The sequence below is a fragment of the Ranitomeya variabilis genome, chromosome 5 (genome assembly GCF_051348905.1).
Source record: "Ranitomeya variabilis isolate aRanVar5 chromosome 5, aRanVar5.hap1, whole genome shotgun sequence".
Lineage (NCBI taxonomy): Eukaryota > Metazoa > Chordata > Amphibia > Anura > Dendrobatidae > Ranitomeya > Ranitomeya variabilis.
Window position 1 is genome coordinate 287,206,583 of NC_135236.1, and position 19,099 is coordinate 287,225,681.

Sequence of the window (19,099 nt, forward strand, 5' to 3'; positions counted from 1 at the left end):
CCACAGTAATATAGTGTCAGCTAACGAGAGCCCCTATTACTAGCTAAGACTCTTTTCACACACCCCTCGTGTTTCATCTATGATTAGAGAAAAAGAATTCCTGCGGAAAACAGATCAATTACAAACAGATGCATCTGATGGAGAAGGGTCCCATTAACTAAAATAGAGCGCAGCTTGCACTTGGTCTGTAACTAGACACAAAACCGGAATAAGATGAACCCTATTTTAGTTAATGAGACCCTTCTGCTTCAGTTTGCATCTGTTTTGCAGCGGATCTGTTCTTCATATGAAATCTGTTTCTCTGAACCTAAAACGCAACTGAGAAATGGAACTCATAAATGCAAGTGTGAATAGAACCTAATGTATTTTCAGCAGTTAGCAAATGTGTAGACACCTCAGATCTGAAAATCACATGGTCAGAGAGTCTCTAATCCAACGTAAATACACATATTACACATGAATGATTATGTAGATCATCAGCCAAGTAAGTGTGAAAGAACAGATGCCTTCTGTGAACAACGGTATTATCTATCATATGTAGCATGGCTGATGCCAGGACATAATTAATGACTATTGATATAAAAAGTCCTTGGTTAAGTCTCGCACTAAGCAATATAAATTCTCCTATACCTAGTTCTGTTGGTCCAAATACTAGACAAAATGAAGATTTTGATTGTTTTCACAATTTTCTTTGCAGCTGCCTGCAGCCAAAAGACTTTTGTTGGGTAAGTCCTCTTTTTATTTCAATAAAATCTTATTGCCAGTTGTAATGAAAATTCTTATTGGATTTTCTCATATTACTTATATGCATTGCATGCACACATTTGTTCTTTTCTGGTAGCAGATAGGTTAATTGATCAATAAATTCTCATCTATCAGAACCTAATGAGATATTAGATATTATGGAGGCACTCAATGTCCAAGACATGCTTTTATGGGAACAGTTTCTTATATGGCATTTGATGAAATATTCCACAACGGTTTCTCTATCAAACCAACAAGTCCTCAATCAGTAAGAATGCCCATAAACGAGGGCCAACACTTCCTACTAGTTTAACAATACAACCTTATTCTTCATGCACCATATTCAAACACAAGGAGCAAGAAAAAATCTCTGGAAGTTGACACAAAATTATCATTTTTTTTTAAACTACAATAGTTTATTAATTTATTCAAGACATGATAAAAAATGTTCAGGAGTATAATAAATACTGGAAAAACAGAGGTTGAAAGACTAATAGCAGATATGGCAAACAATTTCAAATATCAAAGCATAATACCAAATGGCAACCAATTAATAAATGGCAAATTATATGAATAAATTAAATATTAAATACTAATATCAAAATATTAATTAAAGTGCATAGTGCCAAGAAATTGTTTGTAGTATACCGTAATTATTACATTAATGCCATTAATATCACAATTGGGCTCTAGGTGGTGCTGTGACTCTCAAGAAAAGAGAAAAAAATAAAAAAAATAAAATGCATATATGCCAACATCTAGCCAAACACATCTATACCAGCGTTTTAAGTACAAATCTATATGTGAATGTTTAAATTATGCATATATTATAAGGTGCAGTGTCCAGTCCAAATAAATACATGTTGCTGTTTATAAATCAAGCCAGATCGTGTCCTGCAAAGTAGGAAATACAAGTGGCTGATATGATTAATGAATGGAATTTTTAAACACCGCAAATAATTACCTGTAAGAATCAAAGTCCGCTGAGTGTGTTGGTATTAGGACCTAAACCTCTCGCCTCCACGCGCACGTTTCGCCGCCCTGCTTCTTCGGGGGGCGTGAGGTTAATTGATCAATAAATTCTCATCTCTCAGAACCTAATGAGATATTAGGTTCTGATAGATAAGATTGCCATTGCAACATTTTGCCATTTAAAGGATGGAATTATTTTTATCTCAAGTCAGTTCTTCACAGACTTGCATGCATTTTCCTTACTTTGTGTTTAGAAGTCTTGATCAACACTGCAGAGCTGTATGTAGCAAGTCTTTATGGAGGCACACAATGTCCTAGATATGCTTTTATGGGAACGGTTTCTTATATGACATTTGATGAAATATTCCTCAACGGTTTCTCTATAACAACTCCATGCACGTTAGAGTAAAACTACTTTCACACATCAATGTGACACATTCTAGGACAGAACAAGGACCCATCAAATTGAATTGATACATATACAAGTTAATTTTGAAAACAGATCTGTGTACCCAATCTGTGAAACTCAGAGCATATCCTATTGTCATCTGTTTTGAAGATCAGACTCAGCCATTAAAGTGTAAGGGAATCGGTATTGGAACGGTGAAACACAGAAGACATACTTTGTACTTCAGTGTTTCATCCATTTTTAAAAATCCATTTAAAAGTTAAAGGGGTTGTCCAGGACTTTGACAACCCTTTCTCATTCCCCATGTTTGGCCACATTAAAATAAAAAAGCTTATACTCACCTCCTGTTTCAGTGGTGTCGGCTGTCGCTCTCCCGCGATGCGATGTTCTCCAAGGAGTCCCCGGATCCAAAATGGACGCGGGGCTCCTTCCGGGTCCTGAAGTGAGGTGGCTTCCTGGCGCCTGCTGAGAAAAGGCGCTGGAAAGCCTCCTGCACTGCCTGTCAGATCACTGATCTGACACAGTGCTATGCAAAGTGTCAGATCAGTGATCTGATGTAATATAGTGATGTCCCACCCTGGGACAATGCTAGAAAGTAAAAAAAAATAAAAATCCCCAAATAAAGAAAAAAATAAATAAATATTTTCCAATAAATCCATTTTTTCATGTAAATAAAAAAATCAATAAAAGTACACATATTTGGTATCGCCGCGTCCGTACCGACCCACTCTATAAAACTATCCCACAAGTTAACACTGCAAAAAAAGAAATAAAAAACGAAGCAAGCAACAATGCTTTATCATCATACTGCCGAACAAAAAGTGCAATAAAATGTGATAAAAAAGACGGATATAAATAAACATGGTACCGCTGAACACGTCATCTTGTCCCGCAAAAAAAAAGCTGCCATACAGCATCATCAGCAGAAAAATAAAAGTTATAGCTCTCAAAATAATGCGATGCAAAAACAATTATTTTTTATATAAAATAGTTTTCATTGTGTAAAAGCGCCAAAACATAAAAAAAAGAAAGAAATGAGGTATCGCTGTAATCGTACTAACCCGAAGAATAAAGCTGCTTTATCAATTTTACCACATGCAGAACGGTATAAATGCCCCCCCTAAAAGAAATTTAAGAATTGCTGGTTTTTGTTCATTCTGCCTCCCAAAAATCGGAATAAAAAGGGATCAAAGAAAGTCATGTGCCAGAAAATTGTATTAAAAAAAAAGTCAACTCGTCCCGCAAAAAAAACAAGACCCCACATGACTCTGTGGGCCAAAATATGGATAAATTATAGCTCTCAAAATGTGGTGATGCAAAAACTATTTTTTGCAATAGAAAGCGTCTCTTAGCGTGTGACAGCTGCCAAACAAAAACCCGCTATAAACAGTAAATCAAACCCCCCTTTTTCACCCCCTTAGTTAGGGAAAAATAATAAATGAAAAAAAAATGTATTTATTTCCATTTTCCCATTAGGGTTAGGGTTGGGGCTAACAATAGGGTTATGGTTGGGGCTAACGTTAGGGTTAGGGTTGGGGCTAACGTTAAGGTTAGGGTTGGGGCTAAAGTTACGGTTAGGGTTGGGGCTAAAGTTAGTGTTGGGGCTAAAGTTAAGGTTAGGGTTGGGGCTAAAGTTAGGGTTAGGGCTGGGGCTAAAGTTAGGGTTAGGGTTGGGGCTAAAGTGAGGGTTAGGGTTGGGGCTAAAGTTAGGGTTTGGATTATGTTTACGGTTGGGGTTAGGGTTGGGATTAGGGTTAGGGGTGTGTCAGGGCTAGGGGTGTGGTCAGGGTTATGGTTAGGGTTGGGATTAGGGTTAGGGGTGTGCTCAGGTTAGGGGTGTGGTTAGGGTTATGGTTGGGATTAGGCATAGGGGTGTGTCCAATCTCAATTCTAGCCAATTCTGCGTTGAAAAAGTAAAATGGTGCTCGTTTCCTTCCGAGCTCTGCCATGGTTCCCCCATATATATGGGGTATCAGCGTACTCAGGACAAATTGGACAACAACTTTTGCAATTCAATTTCTCCTGTTACCCTTGTGAAAATAAAAATTTGGGGGCTGAAATATCATTTTCGTGGAAAAAAATATATTTTTTATTTTCACAGCTCTGCGTTATAAACTTTAGCGAAACACTTGGGGGTTCAAAGTTCTCACAACACATCTAGATAAGTTCCTTGGGTGGTCTATTTTCCAATAAGGGGTCACTTGTGGGGGTTTCTATTGTTTAGGTACATCAGGGGCTCTGCAAACACAACGTGACGCCCACAGACCATTCCATCAAAGTCTGCATTCCAAAACAGAGCTCCTCCCCTTTCGAGCTCTGCCATGCGCCTAAACGGTATATGGGGTATCTGTGTACTCAGGACAAATTGGACAACAACTTTTGGGGTCCAATTTCTCCTGTTACCCTTGGGAAAATAAAAAATTGCGGGCTAAAAGATCATTTTGTGGAAAAAAAAAAGATTTTTTTAATTTTCATGGCTCTACATTCTAAACTTTAGTGAAACAATTGGGGGTTCAAAGTGCTCACAACACATCAAGATAAGTTCCTTAGGGGGTCTACTTTCCAAAATGGGGTCACTTGTGGGGGGTTTCCACTGTTTAGGCACATCAGGGGTTCTCTAAACGCGACATGGTGTCCGATCTCAATACCAGCCAATTTTGCATTGAAAAGTCAAACGGCGCTCCTTCCCTCCTGAGCTCTGCCATGCGCCCAAACAGTGGTTTACCCCCACATATGGGGAATCAGCGTACTCAGGACAAATTGGACAACAACTTTAGGGGTCCAATTTCTCCTGTTACCCTTGGGAAAATAAAAAATTGCGGGCTAAAAGATCATTTTGTGGAAAAAAAATGATTTTTTTAATTTTCACGGCTCTACATTCTAAACTTTAGTGAAACAATTGGGGGTTCAAGGTGCTCACCACACATCTAGATAAGTTCCTTAGGGGGTCTGCTTTCCAAAATGGGGTCACTTGTGGGGGTTTCCACTGTTTAGGCACATCAGGGGTTCGCTAAACGCGACATGGTGTCCGATCTCAATTCCAGCAAATTTTGCATTGAAAAGTCAAATTGCGCTCCTTCCCTTCCAAGCTCTGTCATGTGCCCAAACAGTGGTTTACCCCCACATATGGGGTATCGGCGTACTCAGGACAAATTGTACAACGACTTTTGTGGTCCAATTTCTCCTGTTACCCTTGGTAAAATAAAACAAATAGGATCTGAAGAAAAAATTTTGTGAAAAAAAGTTAAATGTTCAATTTTTTTTAAACATTCCAAAAATTCCTGTGAAGCAACTTATGGGTTAACAGGGTTAATAAACTTCTTGAATGTGGTTTTGAGTACCTTGAGGGGTGCAGTTTTTAGAATGGTGTAACTTTTGGGCATTTTCTATCATATAGGCCCCTCAAAGTCACTTCAAGTGTGAGGTGGTCCCTAAAAAAAATGGTTTTGCAAATTTTGTTGTAAAAATGAGAAATCGCTGGTCAATTTTAACCCTTATAACTTCCTAACAAAAAAAAATATGTTTCCAAAATTGTGCTGATGTAAAGCAGACATGTGGGAAATGTTATTTATTAAACTTTTGTATGATATGACTCTCTAATTCAAGGGCATAAAAACTAAAAGTTAAAAAATTGCAAAATGTTCAAAATTTTCACCAAATTTCCATTTTTTTCACAAATAAACGCAAGTCATATCGAAGAAGATTTACCAGTATCATAAAGTACAATATGTCCTGAAAACAGGCTTCGGGGTGAAGGGGCTAATGGAAAGTGAGGAATTGCATGCAAATAGTAGCTGTGCAAACTGTTTTTACTTTTTTTATGTAGTATTATATTACAAAGTTCACTTGCACTGAGCATTTTTGTACTTGATGGTTAGCACAGAGCAAAACTGTACATTTAATTCTGATTAGCAAGTGATATTATGGTACTAGCGTTGGTTTGTTGGGTATGTAACCTTCTACCACCAACTAATGGATACGATCAATTGCTTTACAAGCTATTAGGAACATGAAAGACCATGCTAGCCACAGTCCTACAACAGCATCTGTAGCTACAAGTGTAAGGGTACTGTCACACAGTGCAATTTTGATCGCTACGACGGTACGATTCGTGACGTTCTAGCGATATCGTTACGATATCGCAGTGTCTGACACGCAGCAGCGATCAGGGACCCTGCTGAGAATCGTACGTCGTAGCAGATCGTTTGGAACTTTCTTTCGTCGCTTGATTACCCGCTGACATCGCTGGATCGTTGTGTGTGACACCGATCCAGCGATGTGTTCGCTTGTAACCAGGGTAAACATCGGGTAACTAAGCGCAGGGCCGCGCTTAGTAACCCGATGTTTACCCTGGTTACCAGCGTAAACGTAAAAAAAACAAACAGTACATACTCACATTCCAGTGTCTGTCCTCCGGCGTCTCAGCTTCTCTGCACTGTGAGCGCCTGCCGGCCGGAAAGCGAACACAGCGGTGACGCGGTGACGTCACCGCTCTGCTTTCCGGCTATGGTGCTTACACAGTGGAGAGAAGCAGAACGCCGGGGGACAGACACCGGAATGTAAGTATGTACTGTTTTTTTTTTTTACGTTTACGCTGGTAACCAGGGTAAACATCGGGTTACTAAGCGCGGCCCTGCGCTTAGTAACCCGATGTTTACCCTGGTTACCCGGGGACTTCGGCATCGCTCCAGCGCCGTGATTGCAACGTGTGACCGCAGTCTACGACGCTGGAGCGATAATCATACGACGCTGCGACGTCACGGATCGTGCCGTCGTAGCGATCAAAATTGCACTGTGTGACAGTACCCTAAGTCTTGTGAGAGCACATGCGCCTCCTCAAAATTTTTCCTTGTCGTCTCTTCTATAAGCACTCTTTCTCTGTTAGTGACCGAAGCCCTACAAAGATCCCATAGAGTGAGCTGTTTAAAATGTGTTTTCACTCTTTTTTTCCCTCAAAGGTGGCAAACACAGTGAATAATAGTAGTAATAATAATAATAACAATAATAATAAAGAGCAGAAGAAAAAGTGCTGCTTTTGAGATCAGTGCTTTCCTTCAATCAGGGCCAGACTATGATGGCAAGTTGGTCAGTAGCCCATAAAGGGGATTGTTTAAGACAAACACCCATGGTCTGTAGCCCCCATAAAGAGATGTTTGTCTGTTCTTGCATCTTTTCTGCTGGCTTTACTATACTCCAACTTGATATGAAATGGAATTCAGAGGTAGTCAGAGTAAGCTCCAGATCCAGAGGGTCAGAGTGGGCAATTTATACTTTGCGGAGATTTACGTATATACTCGAGTATAAGCCGACCCGAGTATAAGCCGACCCCCCTAATTTTGCCACAAAAAACTGGGAAAACTTATTGACTAGAGTAAAAGCCTAGGGAGGAAAATGCAGCAGCTACCGGTGAATTTCAAAAATAAAAATAGATGCTCCATACCGTTCATTATGGCCCCATAGATGCTCCACATAAAGCTGTGCCATATATAATGCTCTGCATCGTTCATTATGGTCCCATAGATGCTCCACATAAAGCTGTGCCATATATAATGCTCTGCACCGTTCATTATGGTCCCATAGATGCTCCACATAAAGCTGTGCCATATATAATGCTCTGCACCGTTCATTATGGTCCCATAGATGCTCCACATAAAGCTGTGCCATATATAATGCTCTGCACCGTTCATTATGGTCCCATAGATGCTCCACATAAAGCTGTGCCATATATAATGCTCTGCACCGTTCATTATGGTCCCATAGATGCTCCATAGAAAGCTGTGCCCTATATATAATGCTCTGTACCGTTCATTATTGCCCCATAGATGCTCCACATAAAGCTGTGCCATATATAATGCTCTGCACCGTTCAGTATGGCCCCATAGATGTTCCATATAAATCTGTGCAATATATAATGCTCTGCACCGTTCATTATGGCCCCATAGATGCTCCACATAAAGCTGTGCCATATAGAATGCTCTGCACCGTTCATTATGGCCCCATAGATGCTCCATATAAAGCTGTGCAATATATAATGCTGCTGCTGCTGCAGCAATAAAAAAAAAAATGACATACTCACCTCTCTTGCTGCCCGCAGCTCCTCAGCGTCCCGTCTCAGCGTCCCGTCTCAGCGTCTCTCCGCACTGACTGTTCAGGCAGAGGGCTACGCGCACACTAGTATGTCATCGCGCCCTCTGACCTGCACAGTCACTGCAAGAGGACGGGAAGACAGAGCGGCGCCCGGTGTGTGGAACGTGGACAGGTAACTATGACATACTTACCTGCTCCCGGCGTCCCTGGCTCCTTATCCTGGACAGCTGGTCTCCGGGTGCCGCAGCCTCTTCCTCTGTCAGCGGTCACCGTTACCGCTCATTAGAGAACTGAATATGCGGCTCCACCCCTATGGGAGTGGAGTCCATATTCATAACTTTAATGAGCGGTCCCACGTGACCGCTGAACAGGGGAAGAGCTGCGGCACCGAAGACCGTGGGACGGGCAGGGGGAGCGCCAGGAGCGCCGGGACTAGGTGAGTATGCGACAGTCCTCTCTCCCCCTCACCCGCCGACCCCACCGCCGATCATGACTCGAGTATAGGCCGAGAGGGGCACTTTCAGCCCAAAAATTTGGGCTGAAAATCTCGGCTTATACTCGAGTATATACGGTAGTTTTCCTTGCCACAGCTGCATGATTTGTGGCTACTAGACAGCTTGATTACATGTGGGGATTCCCTAGCAACCAGGCAACCCCACATGTACTCAGGCTGGCTAGTAGCTGTAACTCATGCAGCTGCGTCAACAAAAACTAAATCTCTGAGCAATCACAAATACTCGGAGACCACCAGAGCAACGACTATATTTGCTCATCACTATTAAACATGCTTTGCTTCTATTAAGGAATTTCACTATCAGAAATAGATCTCATCTCATTGCATTTAAAACAAAGATGTTGATGTACAATATTGTTTAAGACAGTATATAATCATTCAGCCAAGGCCTGTATCCAAATGGAGGACAAAGACACCTTCCACTATAGCACAATGATTCTCCAAGATTAATGATTCATTGCTTATGCAAGATCTCAACTTGTGTGTACATGATCATCTTAATAGTTACTACAAGTCCTTTGTAATCCTGTTAGAATTTCCATCCTCTACAGCAGGAGTGCGCAAATAATTTTCCCTGGGGGCCACATGAGAGATTGTTACTGTTGTCGAGGCCTGAACCAATAGGTTGAAATTAATTTTGCTCAATATTAATATTAACATATTAATTATAATAATTTTATATTAATAATAATTGTATCACTTAATATTGATCTGAATTTAGTATGCTGACATTCCCCTATATATCGTAAGAGCCCACAGACAGCTCCCTACATACAATTTAAGCCCCCACATAGTCCCCTGTATATACAGTATGAGTCCCCACATAGCCCCCTGTGTACAGTGTGAGCCCCACAAAGCCCCTCAAATCCGCTGGCTCAAGACCACATGGACCAGGAATCATCCCACCGAACACCCTTTCTCCTTTTACTGTGGGCATAATACTACTCAGATAACACAGGGTAAGGGTAAAACAGTGTGGCAATACTTTATTAAAACATGAACAGACAATAACACATAGAACAATCCCAGCAAAATACCCAAGATGGTGCAAAATTACAGAGTCCCACTCTTCCGCTGACTCACCGAGATTAAAGCAGCTGCGACTTCCATGGACAACTACCCCACCTGTGGCACACACAATTAAGAGGTAATGATAAGCTTAGGAAGCTGACATTCCATTGAGGTTCAAGGCCAGGTGACCAGAAGGTCACAATCTGGCTTCTTCGAACATCTCCATGGAGCCAGGTGACCAGTGGGTCCCAATCCTGGCTTCCTCAAACGTATTCGTGGGTTCAGTGATGGTCAATGGAGCAGATATGCATTCTTCCAGCTGGGCCATGGTCCCCTAAGCTGGCATCCTGTAGAATATCTGTGTCCCTCGTGATGGAGCCATGATGTTCTGGCAGTTATCCTGTTGAGTGTTCCTGGCTGTGGTTTTGTAAAGAGTCTCTGCTTCTCTATTCTCTTAATACAGGGGCATATATCCCCCTTCATCTAGTTATTATTATTTATTATCATAGCACCATTTATTCCATGGCGCTTTACATATAAAAAGGGGTATACATAATAAAAAACAAGCACAGTAATCTTAAACAATACAAGTCAAGTCAGGAGAAGAGAGGGCCCTGCCCATGACGGGTCACAATCTACAAGTTCACAACTGTTGTCTTTCAGGCCATCATCCAGAGGTCAACAGGAAGGTGAGATAAGATTAACTCACATTTTTTGAGTATTTAATCAATTTGCATAGTTTTTCCTCCTCTGTTTTGCAAGGCAACAAGCCACAGGGTCCCACACAATGGTCAATAAACATAGTATCAAACATTCATTGTTCAATGACCCTGCATCCCTATCTTGCAAAGATGACAGACAATAATCTAGAGTAGCTGATATAAAGATGCAAACATCAGCCATTCAAAAATATATAAAAAAAATAATCAACATTTAAGACTCGTATGACAACAATCTATGGCTCTTGACCAACTGAAGAACAAACACATAAATTCAAAAGTCAACATAAAGATAACATTCTATGCCTCCTGGCTAACTGAAAATAGACATCTGGATAATTAAGATTAAATGCTGTGTCGTCACACCCTCTATAAACAGTATGAGCCCCCACATAGTCTTCTAAATACAGTATGAGATCCGCACATAACCTCCATATACAATATGAGCTCTCCCATATTCTCCTACATACAGTATAAGCTGTAACGAATGGAAATGGAGGCACAGATGTAGAAGTTCACATTCGTATTTATTGAAGTTAAATGTGGAACCACTAGACCACGGTCCGGGGGGCTCCGAAGGGGGCGTTACTGCGTGAGCCCCAGACACCCATAGTAAGTCCCCTCGAACAGGGGCAGAATGGTATGCCCAGAGGACACGGGTGCTACCTTCAGTTAGTCCCCATACTCGTGGCGGCTGTCCCAGTGGAACAGATAGACCAGCAGGGTTAGTGGATGCTGCAAAGCTGACCGGTGTTCAAGTAGAAGCTGGTACCGGGAGTACTGGCTTAGACTGGAAGAGTGGCAGGCAGACTGGTGGGACTAGATGGGTCCAGCGTAGATAGTGCGGATGCAGTCCAGAATAACCGGGTAACAGATAGCAGCGGATCTGTGGAAACAGACAGTGTAAGCGGAGTGCTTGACAGATACTTCAGACACAGAAGCACACATAAACAGGAACCGGAAGTAGCAACAGTGAATACTTGTTGCTTTGATGCCCTCCCTATGGTGGAGGAGCTAGAAATAGTAACCAGCCACACGCTATTGGTTAGAGACAACTTTTGGAAAATGCACACTGTCTCTTTAAGAGACCGGGAGCGAGCACGCTTGTGCAGCGCCCCAGAGTCCTGGTCGTTGCAGTACTGTGGCTTCGCCACTATGGGGAGCTATGGTACGTCTGATGGCACTGAAGGAGTTCATCGGATCAGGTATCACAGACACCAATACATTTCACAGCCGGGCCTCCGGGGGGAGCTAAGGGTGCTATTCATTAGGCCACTCCCCACCATAGTGGGTAAACTGGGGGTCAGGCAGGAAGTTAGATCAGAAAGCTGACTGGGTTGGAACCAGGCAACACCTTGTGGCAGAGGGTGTTGTGGGGGAAGATACAGTAGGGTCTCTGTCAGGGGTGGGATCCTGACAGAGGCTTGGCAACAAGAAAGAACGTAACGGGACCGCGCCTGCTCCGGGTAGCGGCGGAGCCCAAGGAAGGATTAGAAGCGAGATAGATTGTGCTGAGTGAGAAACGAGATCACGCAAAGGAGAAACACCAGTAGGAGTCGTGTTGTGAGACCGAAGCAACATCCTACTGAGGCGCACTACCGGTGGCCGGAACGCCGAGGGAGTATCATAACATTCAGCTTCAAGCAATACTCCAAACAGCGGCAGGTGTTGTGAATTTACCTTTTGGCTCCCTCTAGTGGTTACTAGTGATTTGACTCTGGGTATGTCATTCATCCCTTGTATGCTCACCTGGGTCGTTAGGTCAGGGGTGTTGCTATATAAGCTCCCTGGACCTTCAGTTCAATGCCTGGCAACGTTGTAATCAGAGCTAATCTGTTGTGCTCTTGCCTACTGATCCTGGTTCCTGCTAAATTAAGCTAAGTCTGCTTTCTTGCTTTTTGCTATTTGTTTTTGTTTGCATTTTTGTCCAGCTTGTACATAATCTGTATCCTAACCTTGCTGGAAGCTCTAGGGAGGCTGGAGTTCTCCCCCCGGGCCGTTAGACGGTTCGGGGGTTCTTGTATCTCCAGTGTGGAATTTTGTTAGGGTTTTTGTTGACCATATAAGTTATCTTACTACATTCTGCTATTAGTAAGTGGGCCTCTCTTTGCTAAACCTAGTTCATCTCTGTGTTTGTCATTTCCTCTTACCTCACCGTTATTATTTGTGGGGGGCTTGTATCCGACTTTTGGGGTCTATTCTCTGGAGGCAAGAGAGGTCTTTGTTTTCCTCTTCTAGGGGTAGTTAGTCCTCCGGCTGGCGCGAGACATCTAGCGACCAACGTAGGCATGTTCCCCGGCTACTTCTAGTGTTGGCGTTAGGAGTAGTTATATGGTCAACCCAGTTACCACTGCCCTATGAGCTGGATTTTTGTACGTCGCAGACTTACTTGTTCCTCTGAGACCCTCGCCATTGGGGTCATAACAGTTTGCCAGGCCAGTATTAAATGTTAAATGCATTGCAGAAGCGGGATTATAAGAAAGAAAGTTCTGAGTTTTTTTTTTCTCTCTCTCATTTTTTTTTTTTCTTTTCCCCTTTACCTCTGAGTGGCTTGTGTTTGCTGCAGACATGAATGTCCAGACCTTGATTACAAGTGTGGACCAGCTTGCTGCTCGTGTGCAGGGCATACAAGAGTATGTTATCAGAAATCCTGTGTCAGAACCTAAGATACCGATTCCTGAACCGTTTTCCGGAGACCGATTTAAATTTAGAAATTTCAGGAATAATTGTAAATTGTTTTTGTCCCTGAAACCCTGTTCATCTGGAGACTCCGCTCAGCAAGTAAAAATTGTTATTTCTTTTTTACGGGGCGACCCTCAGGATTGGGCTTTCTCGCTGGCGCCAGGAGATCCGGCATTGGCTGACATTGATGCGTTTTTTCTGGCGCTCGGTTTGCTTTATGAGGAACCCAATCTTGAGATTCAGGCAGAAAAAGCCTTGCTGGCGATGTCTCAGGGCCAGGACGAGGCTGAAGTGTATTGCCAAAAATTTCGGAAATGGTCCGTGCTGACCCAGTGGAACGAGTGTGCATTGGCTGCTAATTTTAGAAATGGCCTTTCTGAAGCCATTAAGAATGTGATGGTGGGTTTTCCCATTCCCACAGGTCTGAATGATTCTATGGCCCTGGCTATTCAAATCGACCGGCGGTTGCGGGAGCGCAAGACCGCAAATTCCCTCATGGTGTTGTCTGAACAGGCACCTGATTTAATGCAATGTGATAGAATCCTGACTAGAAATGAGCGGAAAATTCATAGACGCCAGAATGGCTTGTGTTACTACTGTGGTGATTCTACACATGTTATCTCAGCATGCTCTAAACGTCTTACTAAGGTTGTTAGTCCGGTCGCCATTGGTAATTTGCAACCTAAGTTTATTCTATCTGTAACTTTGATTTGCTCACTGTCATCGTATCCTGTCATGGCGTTTGTGGACTCAGGTGCTGCCCTGAGCCTTATGGATCTGTCATTTGCCAAGCGCTGCGGATTTGTTCTTGAGCCATTGGAAAATCCTATCCCTCTTAGGGGTATTGATTCTACGCCATTGGCAAAAAATAAACCGCAGTTTTGGACACAGGTTACCATGTGCATGACTCCCGAACATCGGGAGGTAATACGTTTTCTTGTTCTGCATAAAATGCATGATTTGGTTGTTTTGGGTTTGCCATGGTTACAGACCCATAATCCAGTCTTGGACTGGAAGGCTATGTCAGTGTCAAGTTGGGGCTGCCATGGAATTCATGGAGATTCCCTGCCCTTGTCTATTGCTTCTTCTACGCCTTCGGAAGTTCCGGCGTATTTGTCTGATTATCAGGATGTCTTCAGCGAGTCTAAGTCCAGTGTACTGCCTCCTCATAGGGAATGTGACTGTGCAATAGATTTGATTCCTGGCAGTAAGTTTCCTAAGGGGAGACTGTTTAATCTGTCGGTACCTGAACATACCGCGATGCGTTCATGTATCAAGGAGTCTCTTGAGAAGGGGCATATCCGTCCTTCTTCTTCCCCTCTTGGTGCGGGATTCTTTTTTGTGGCCAAAAAGGACGGATCTTTGAGGCATTGTATTGACTATCGGCTTTTAAATAAGATCACTGTCAAATTTCAGTATCCTTTGCCGCTGTTGTCAGATTTGTTTGCCCGGATTAAAGGTGCCAAGTGGTTCACCAAGATAGACCTTCGTGGTGCGTACAACCTTGTGCGCATTAGGCAGGGCGATGAATGGAAAACCGCATTCAATACGCCCGAAGGTCATTTTGAGTACTTGGTGATGCCATTTGGGCTCTCTAATGCCCCTTCAGTTTTTCAGTCCTTCATGCATGACATTTTCCGGAAGTATCTGGATAAAGTTTTGATTGTTTATCTGGATGATATTCTGGTTTTTTCTGATGATTGGGACTCGCATGTGGAGCAGGTCAGGATGGTTTTTGAGATTCTGCGTGAAAATTCTTTGTTTGTAAAAGGCTCAAAGTGTCTCTTTGGTGTACAGAAGGTTCCCTTTTTGGGGTTCATTTTTTCCCCTTCTGCTGTGGAGATGGATCCAGTCAAGGTCCGAGCTATTCATGATTGGACTCAACCCTCGTCAGTTAAGAGTCTTCAGAAGTTCTTGGGTTTTGCTAATTTCTACCGTCGTTTTATCGCAAATTTCTCTAGCGTTGTTAAACCGCTGACGGATATGACCAAGAAAGGCTCTGATGTAGCTAACTGGGCTCCTGCTGCCGTGGAGGCTTTCCAGGAGTTGAAACGCCGGTTTACTTCGGCGCCTGTTTTGTGCCAGCCTGACGTCTCACTTCCCTTTCAGGTTGAGGTGGATGCTTCGGAGATTGGGGCAGGGGCCGTTTTGTCGCAGAGAGGCCCTGGTTGCTCTACTATGAGGCCTTGTGCCTTTTTCTCTAGGAAGTTTTCGCCGGCAGAGCGAAATTATGATGTGGGCAATCGGGAGTTGTTGGCCATGAAGTGGGCATTTGAGGAGTGGCGTCATTGGCTCGAGGGTGCTAAGCATCGTGTGGTGGTCTTGACTGATCACAAAAATCTGATGTATCTCGAGTCTGCTAAACGCCTGAATCCTAGACAGGCCCGCTGGTCATTGTTTTTCTCCCGTTTTGACTTTGTGGTCTCGTATTTACCAGGTTCTAAGAATGTGAAGGCCGATGCTCTGTCTAGGAGCTTTGTGCCTGATGCTCCTGGAGTCGCTGAACCTGTGGGTATTCTTAAGGAAGGAGTTATCGTGTCTGCTATTTCTCCAGATCTGCGACGTGTGTTGCAGAGATTTCAGGCTGGTAGGCCTGACTCTTGTCCACCTGACAGATTGTTTGTGCCTGCTAGATGGACCAGCAGAGTCATTTCCGAGGTTCATTCCTCGGTGTTGGCAGGGCACCCGGGAATTTTTGGCACCAGAGATCTGGTGGCCAGGTCCTTTTGGTGGCCTTCCTTGTCAAGGAATGTGCGGTCAATTGTGCAGTCCTGTGGTACTTGTTCCCGAGCTAAGCCTTGCTGCTCTCGTGCCAGCGGGTTGCTCTTGCCCTTGCCTGTCCCGAAGAGACCTTGGACACACATCTCTATGGATTTCATTTCGGATCTTCCGGTGTCTCAGGGCATGTCTGTCATCTGGGTGATATGTGATCGTTTCTCCAAGATGGTCCATCTGGTTCCTTTGCCTAAGCTGCCTTCCTCTTCTGATCTGGTTCCTGTGTTCTTCCAGAACGTGGTTCGTTTGCACGGCATTCCTGAGAATATTGTGTCGGACAGAGGATCCCAGTTTGTTTCCAGGTTCTGGCGATCCTTTTGTGGTAGGATGGGCATTGATTTGTCGTTTTCGTCCGCTTTCCATCCCCAGACTAACGGACAAACGGAGCGAACTAATCAGACTCTGGAGGCTTATTTGAGGTGTTTTGTCTCTTCTGATCAGGATGATTGGGTGACCTTCTTGCCGTTGGCTGAATTTGCCCTTAATAATCGGGCTAGTTCCGCCACCTTGGTTTCGCCATTTTTCTGCAACTCTGGTTTCCATCCTCGTTTTTCCTCGGGACATGTGGAGCCTTCTGACTGTCCTGGGGTGGATTCCGTGGTGGATAGGTTGCAGCGAATCTGGAGTCATGTGGTGGACAACTTGAAGTTGTCACAGGAGAAGGCTCAGCGTTTTGCCAACCGCCGCCGCGGTGTGGGTCCCCGACTTCGCGTTGGGGATTTGGTATGGCTGTCTTCTCGATTTGTTCCTATGAAGGTCTCCTCTCCCAAATTTAAGCCTCGCTTCATTGGTCCTTACAAGATATTGGAAATCATTAATCCTGTATCCTTTCGCCTGGATCTTCCGGTGTCGTTTACCATTCACAACGTATTTCATAGGTCCTTGTTGCGGCGGTACGTTGTGCCTGTGGTTCCTTCTGCTGAGCCTCCTGCTCCGGTGTTGGTTGAGGGCGAGTTGGAGTACGTGGTGGAGAAGATCTTAGATTCTCGTCTCTCCAGGCGGAGGCTTCAGTACCTGGTCAAGTGGAAGGGCTATGGTCAGGAGGATAATTCCTGGGTGGTCGCCTCTGATGTGCATGCGGCCGATTTAGTTCGTGCCTTTCACGCCGCTCATCCTGATCGCCCTGGTGGTCTTGGTGAGGGTTCGGTGACCCCTCACTAAGGGGGGGGTACTGTTGTGAATTTACCTTTTGGCTCCCTCTAGTGGTTACTAGTGATTTGACTCTGGGTATGTCATTCATCCCTTGTATGCTCACCTGGGTCGTTAGGTCAGGGGTGTTGCTATATAAGCTCCCTGGACCTTCAGTTCAATGCCTGGCAACGTTGTAATCAGAGCTAATCTGTTGTGCTCTTATCTACTGATCCTGGTTCCTGCTAAATTAAGCTAAGTCTGCTTTCTTGCTTTTTGCTATTTGTTTTTGTTTGCATTTTTGTCCAGCTTGTACATAATCTGTATCCTAACCTTGCTGGAAGCTCTAGGGAGGCTGGAGTTCTCCCCCCGGGCCGTTAGACGGTTCGGGGGTTCTTGTATCTCCAGTGTGGAATTTTGTTAGGGTTTTTGTTGACCATATAAGTTATCTTACTACATTCTGCTATTAGTAAGTGGGCCTCTCTTTGCTAAACCTAGTTCATCTCTGTGTTTGTCATTTCCTCTTACCTCACCGTTATTATTTGTGGGGGGCTTGTATCCGACTTTTGGGGTCTATTCTCTGGAGGCAAGAGAGGTCTTTGTTTTCCTCTTCTAGGGGTAGTTAGTCCTCCGGCTGGCGCGAGACATCTAGCGACCAACGTAGGCATGTTCCCCGGCTACTTCTAGTGTTGGCGTTAGGAGTAGTTATATGGTCAACCCAGTTACCACTGCCCTATGAGCTGGATTTTTGTACGTCGCAGACTTACTTGTTCCTCTGAGACCCTCGCCATTGGGGTCATAACAGGCAGGACAGTCAGTTTAAGGCGGGCTGTCTAACCTAAATCACCTATGCAGTCTTGGGGGGCAACCTGTGGAGAGGGGCGACTCTAGGGTCCCGGAAGAGCTCCGAGCCTACCCGTCAAACGGGTGCCGTCCCAACCAGAACATCAGGGAGGGACGGAGGATTAGCAGAACATCATCTAATCGAGTTGTGAGGGAACTTAAGAAACAGACACAACAGTTGTGGGGGACTTTCCGTAAGCACAGCAGGGAAGGACCACAACACATAGTGCTAGAAGGAAGGCACCGATTTCCACCTGTGAAGAGAACTCTGGAGGTGCCATTGGACCGGCCGGACTTGCGCAGCCTGGTGAACCGTATTCCGGACTGAGGACTCAGAGATCTTCAGTAAAGAGGTAAAGAGACTGCAACCTGGTGTCATCGTTAATTACTGCACTGCACCACTACAGCGTCACCACCATCATCCATATTTATTATTCACTGTACGCCCCACGGCAGGGTCACGGACCGGGGCCTAGCCGCCGTGACAACCCCAGAGCAGAGACTCACAGGCCTGGTACCGGGTACCCCTCGGCCCTGCGGCAGTGGGGGCGCTGCAACTTGGCGTCACGAACAGGATCTACTTAAGCCTGAAGAATCAGGTCATGTGTGCCTAGGAACTGTGATTTACTGTACTTTATTGAGAGACTGTGTGCTGCGCCATTTACCGCCAAAAATCCGCCGCCATTGCAGCGCTGAGGAGAGCGCAGGAGAAGAGGAGGGGCGTGGAGTAGGCGTAGGCAAGCTGGAGAGCGCGAACAACGATGGCCGCCCAGTCTAAATATTTCTGTGTCCTGCGGACGTGTCCGTCAACAGCCGAGGTCCGCCTCCTGATCCTGTTTGGAGGGTGGAGACCATGGAGACGGGGCCGCCCACGAAAGAGACCGCGGGAAGAAGACATTGGAGAGGAGATAAAGATGGCGACGCCGGAAGCACCGCATGGGAATGATCAAACTCGGAGAGAGGCTGGACAGCCCGAGGTGGCCCAGGGTACGCCGTCACTGCGGGAGCTGACCCTTACAGAGCCAACGATGGGCCGACCTCCCCGGCCGCCGTCGGAAGAGTGTATGGCCGCGGCCGAAGCCCGGCGGATCGCTGCCCGCCTGGAGGCAGATGCCCGCGTGGTCGCTCGGCTGGGCCAGCCCACGGAGGTCTGCTTGTCTCCAGTGTCCCCTGCTCCTCCCAACCCGGTCGCGGCTGAAAGTGCGCTGCAGACAC

The 19,099-nt window shown here is 44.8% G+C and overlaps 1 protein-coding gene across 1 annotated transcript in view; it reads left to right on the top strand.

The window, feature by feature from the left end:
• Positions 1-647: 647 nt before the first annotated feature.
• The window catches only part of LOC143773620 (carboxypeptidase A1-like), a 97,282-nt gene continuing 78,830 nt past the window's right edge, over positions 648-19,099 (top strand). The window contains exon 1 of the mRNA XM_077261019.1: positions 648-725. Within this exon, the coding sequence (XP_077117134.1) occupies positions 661-725 (65 nt within the window). The 5' untranslated portion in view covers positions 648-660. The remainder of the gene's footprint in view (positions 726-19,099) is intronic.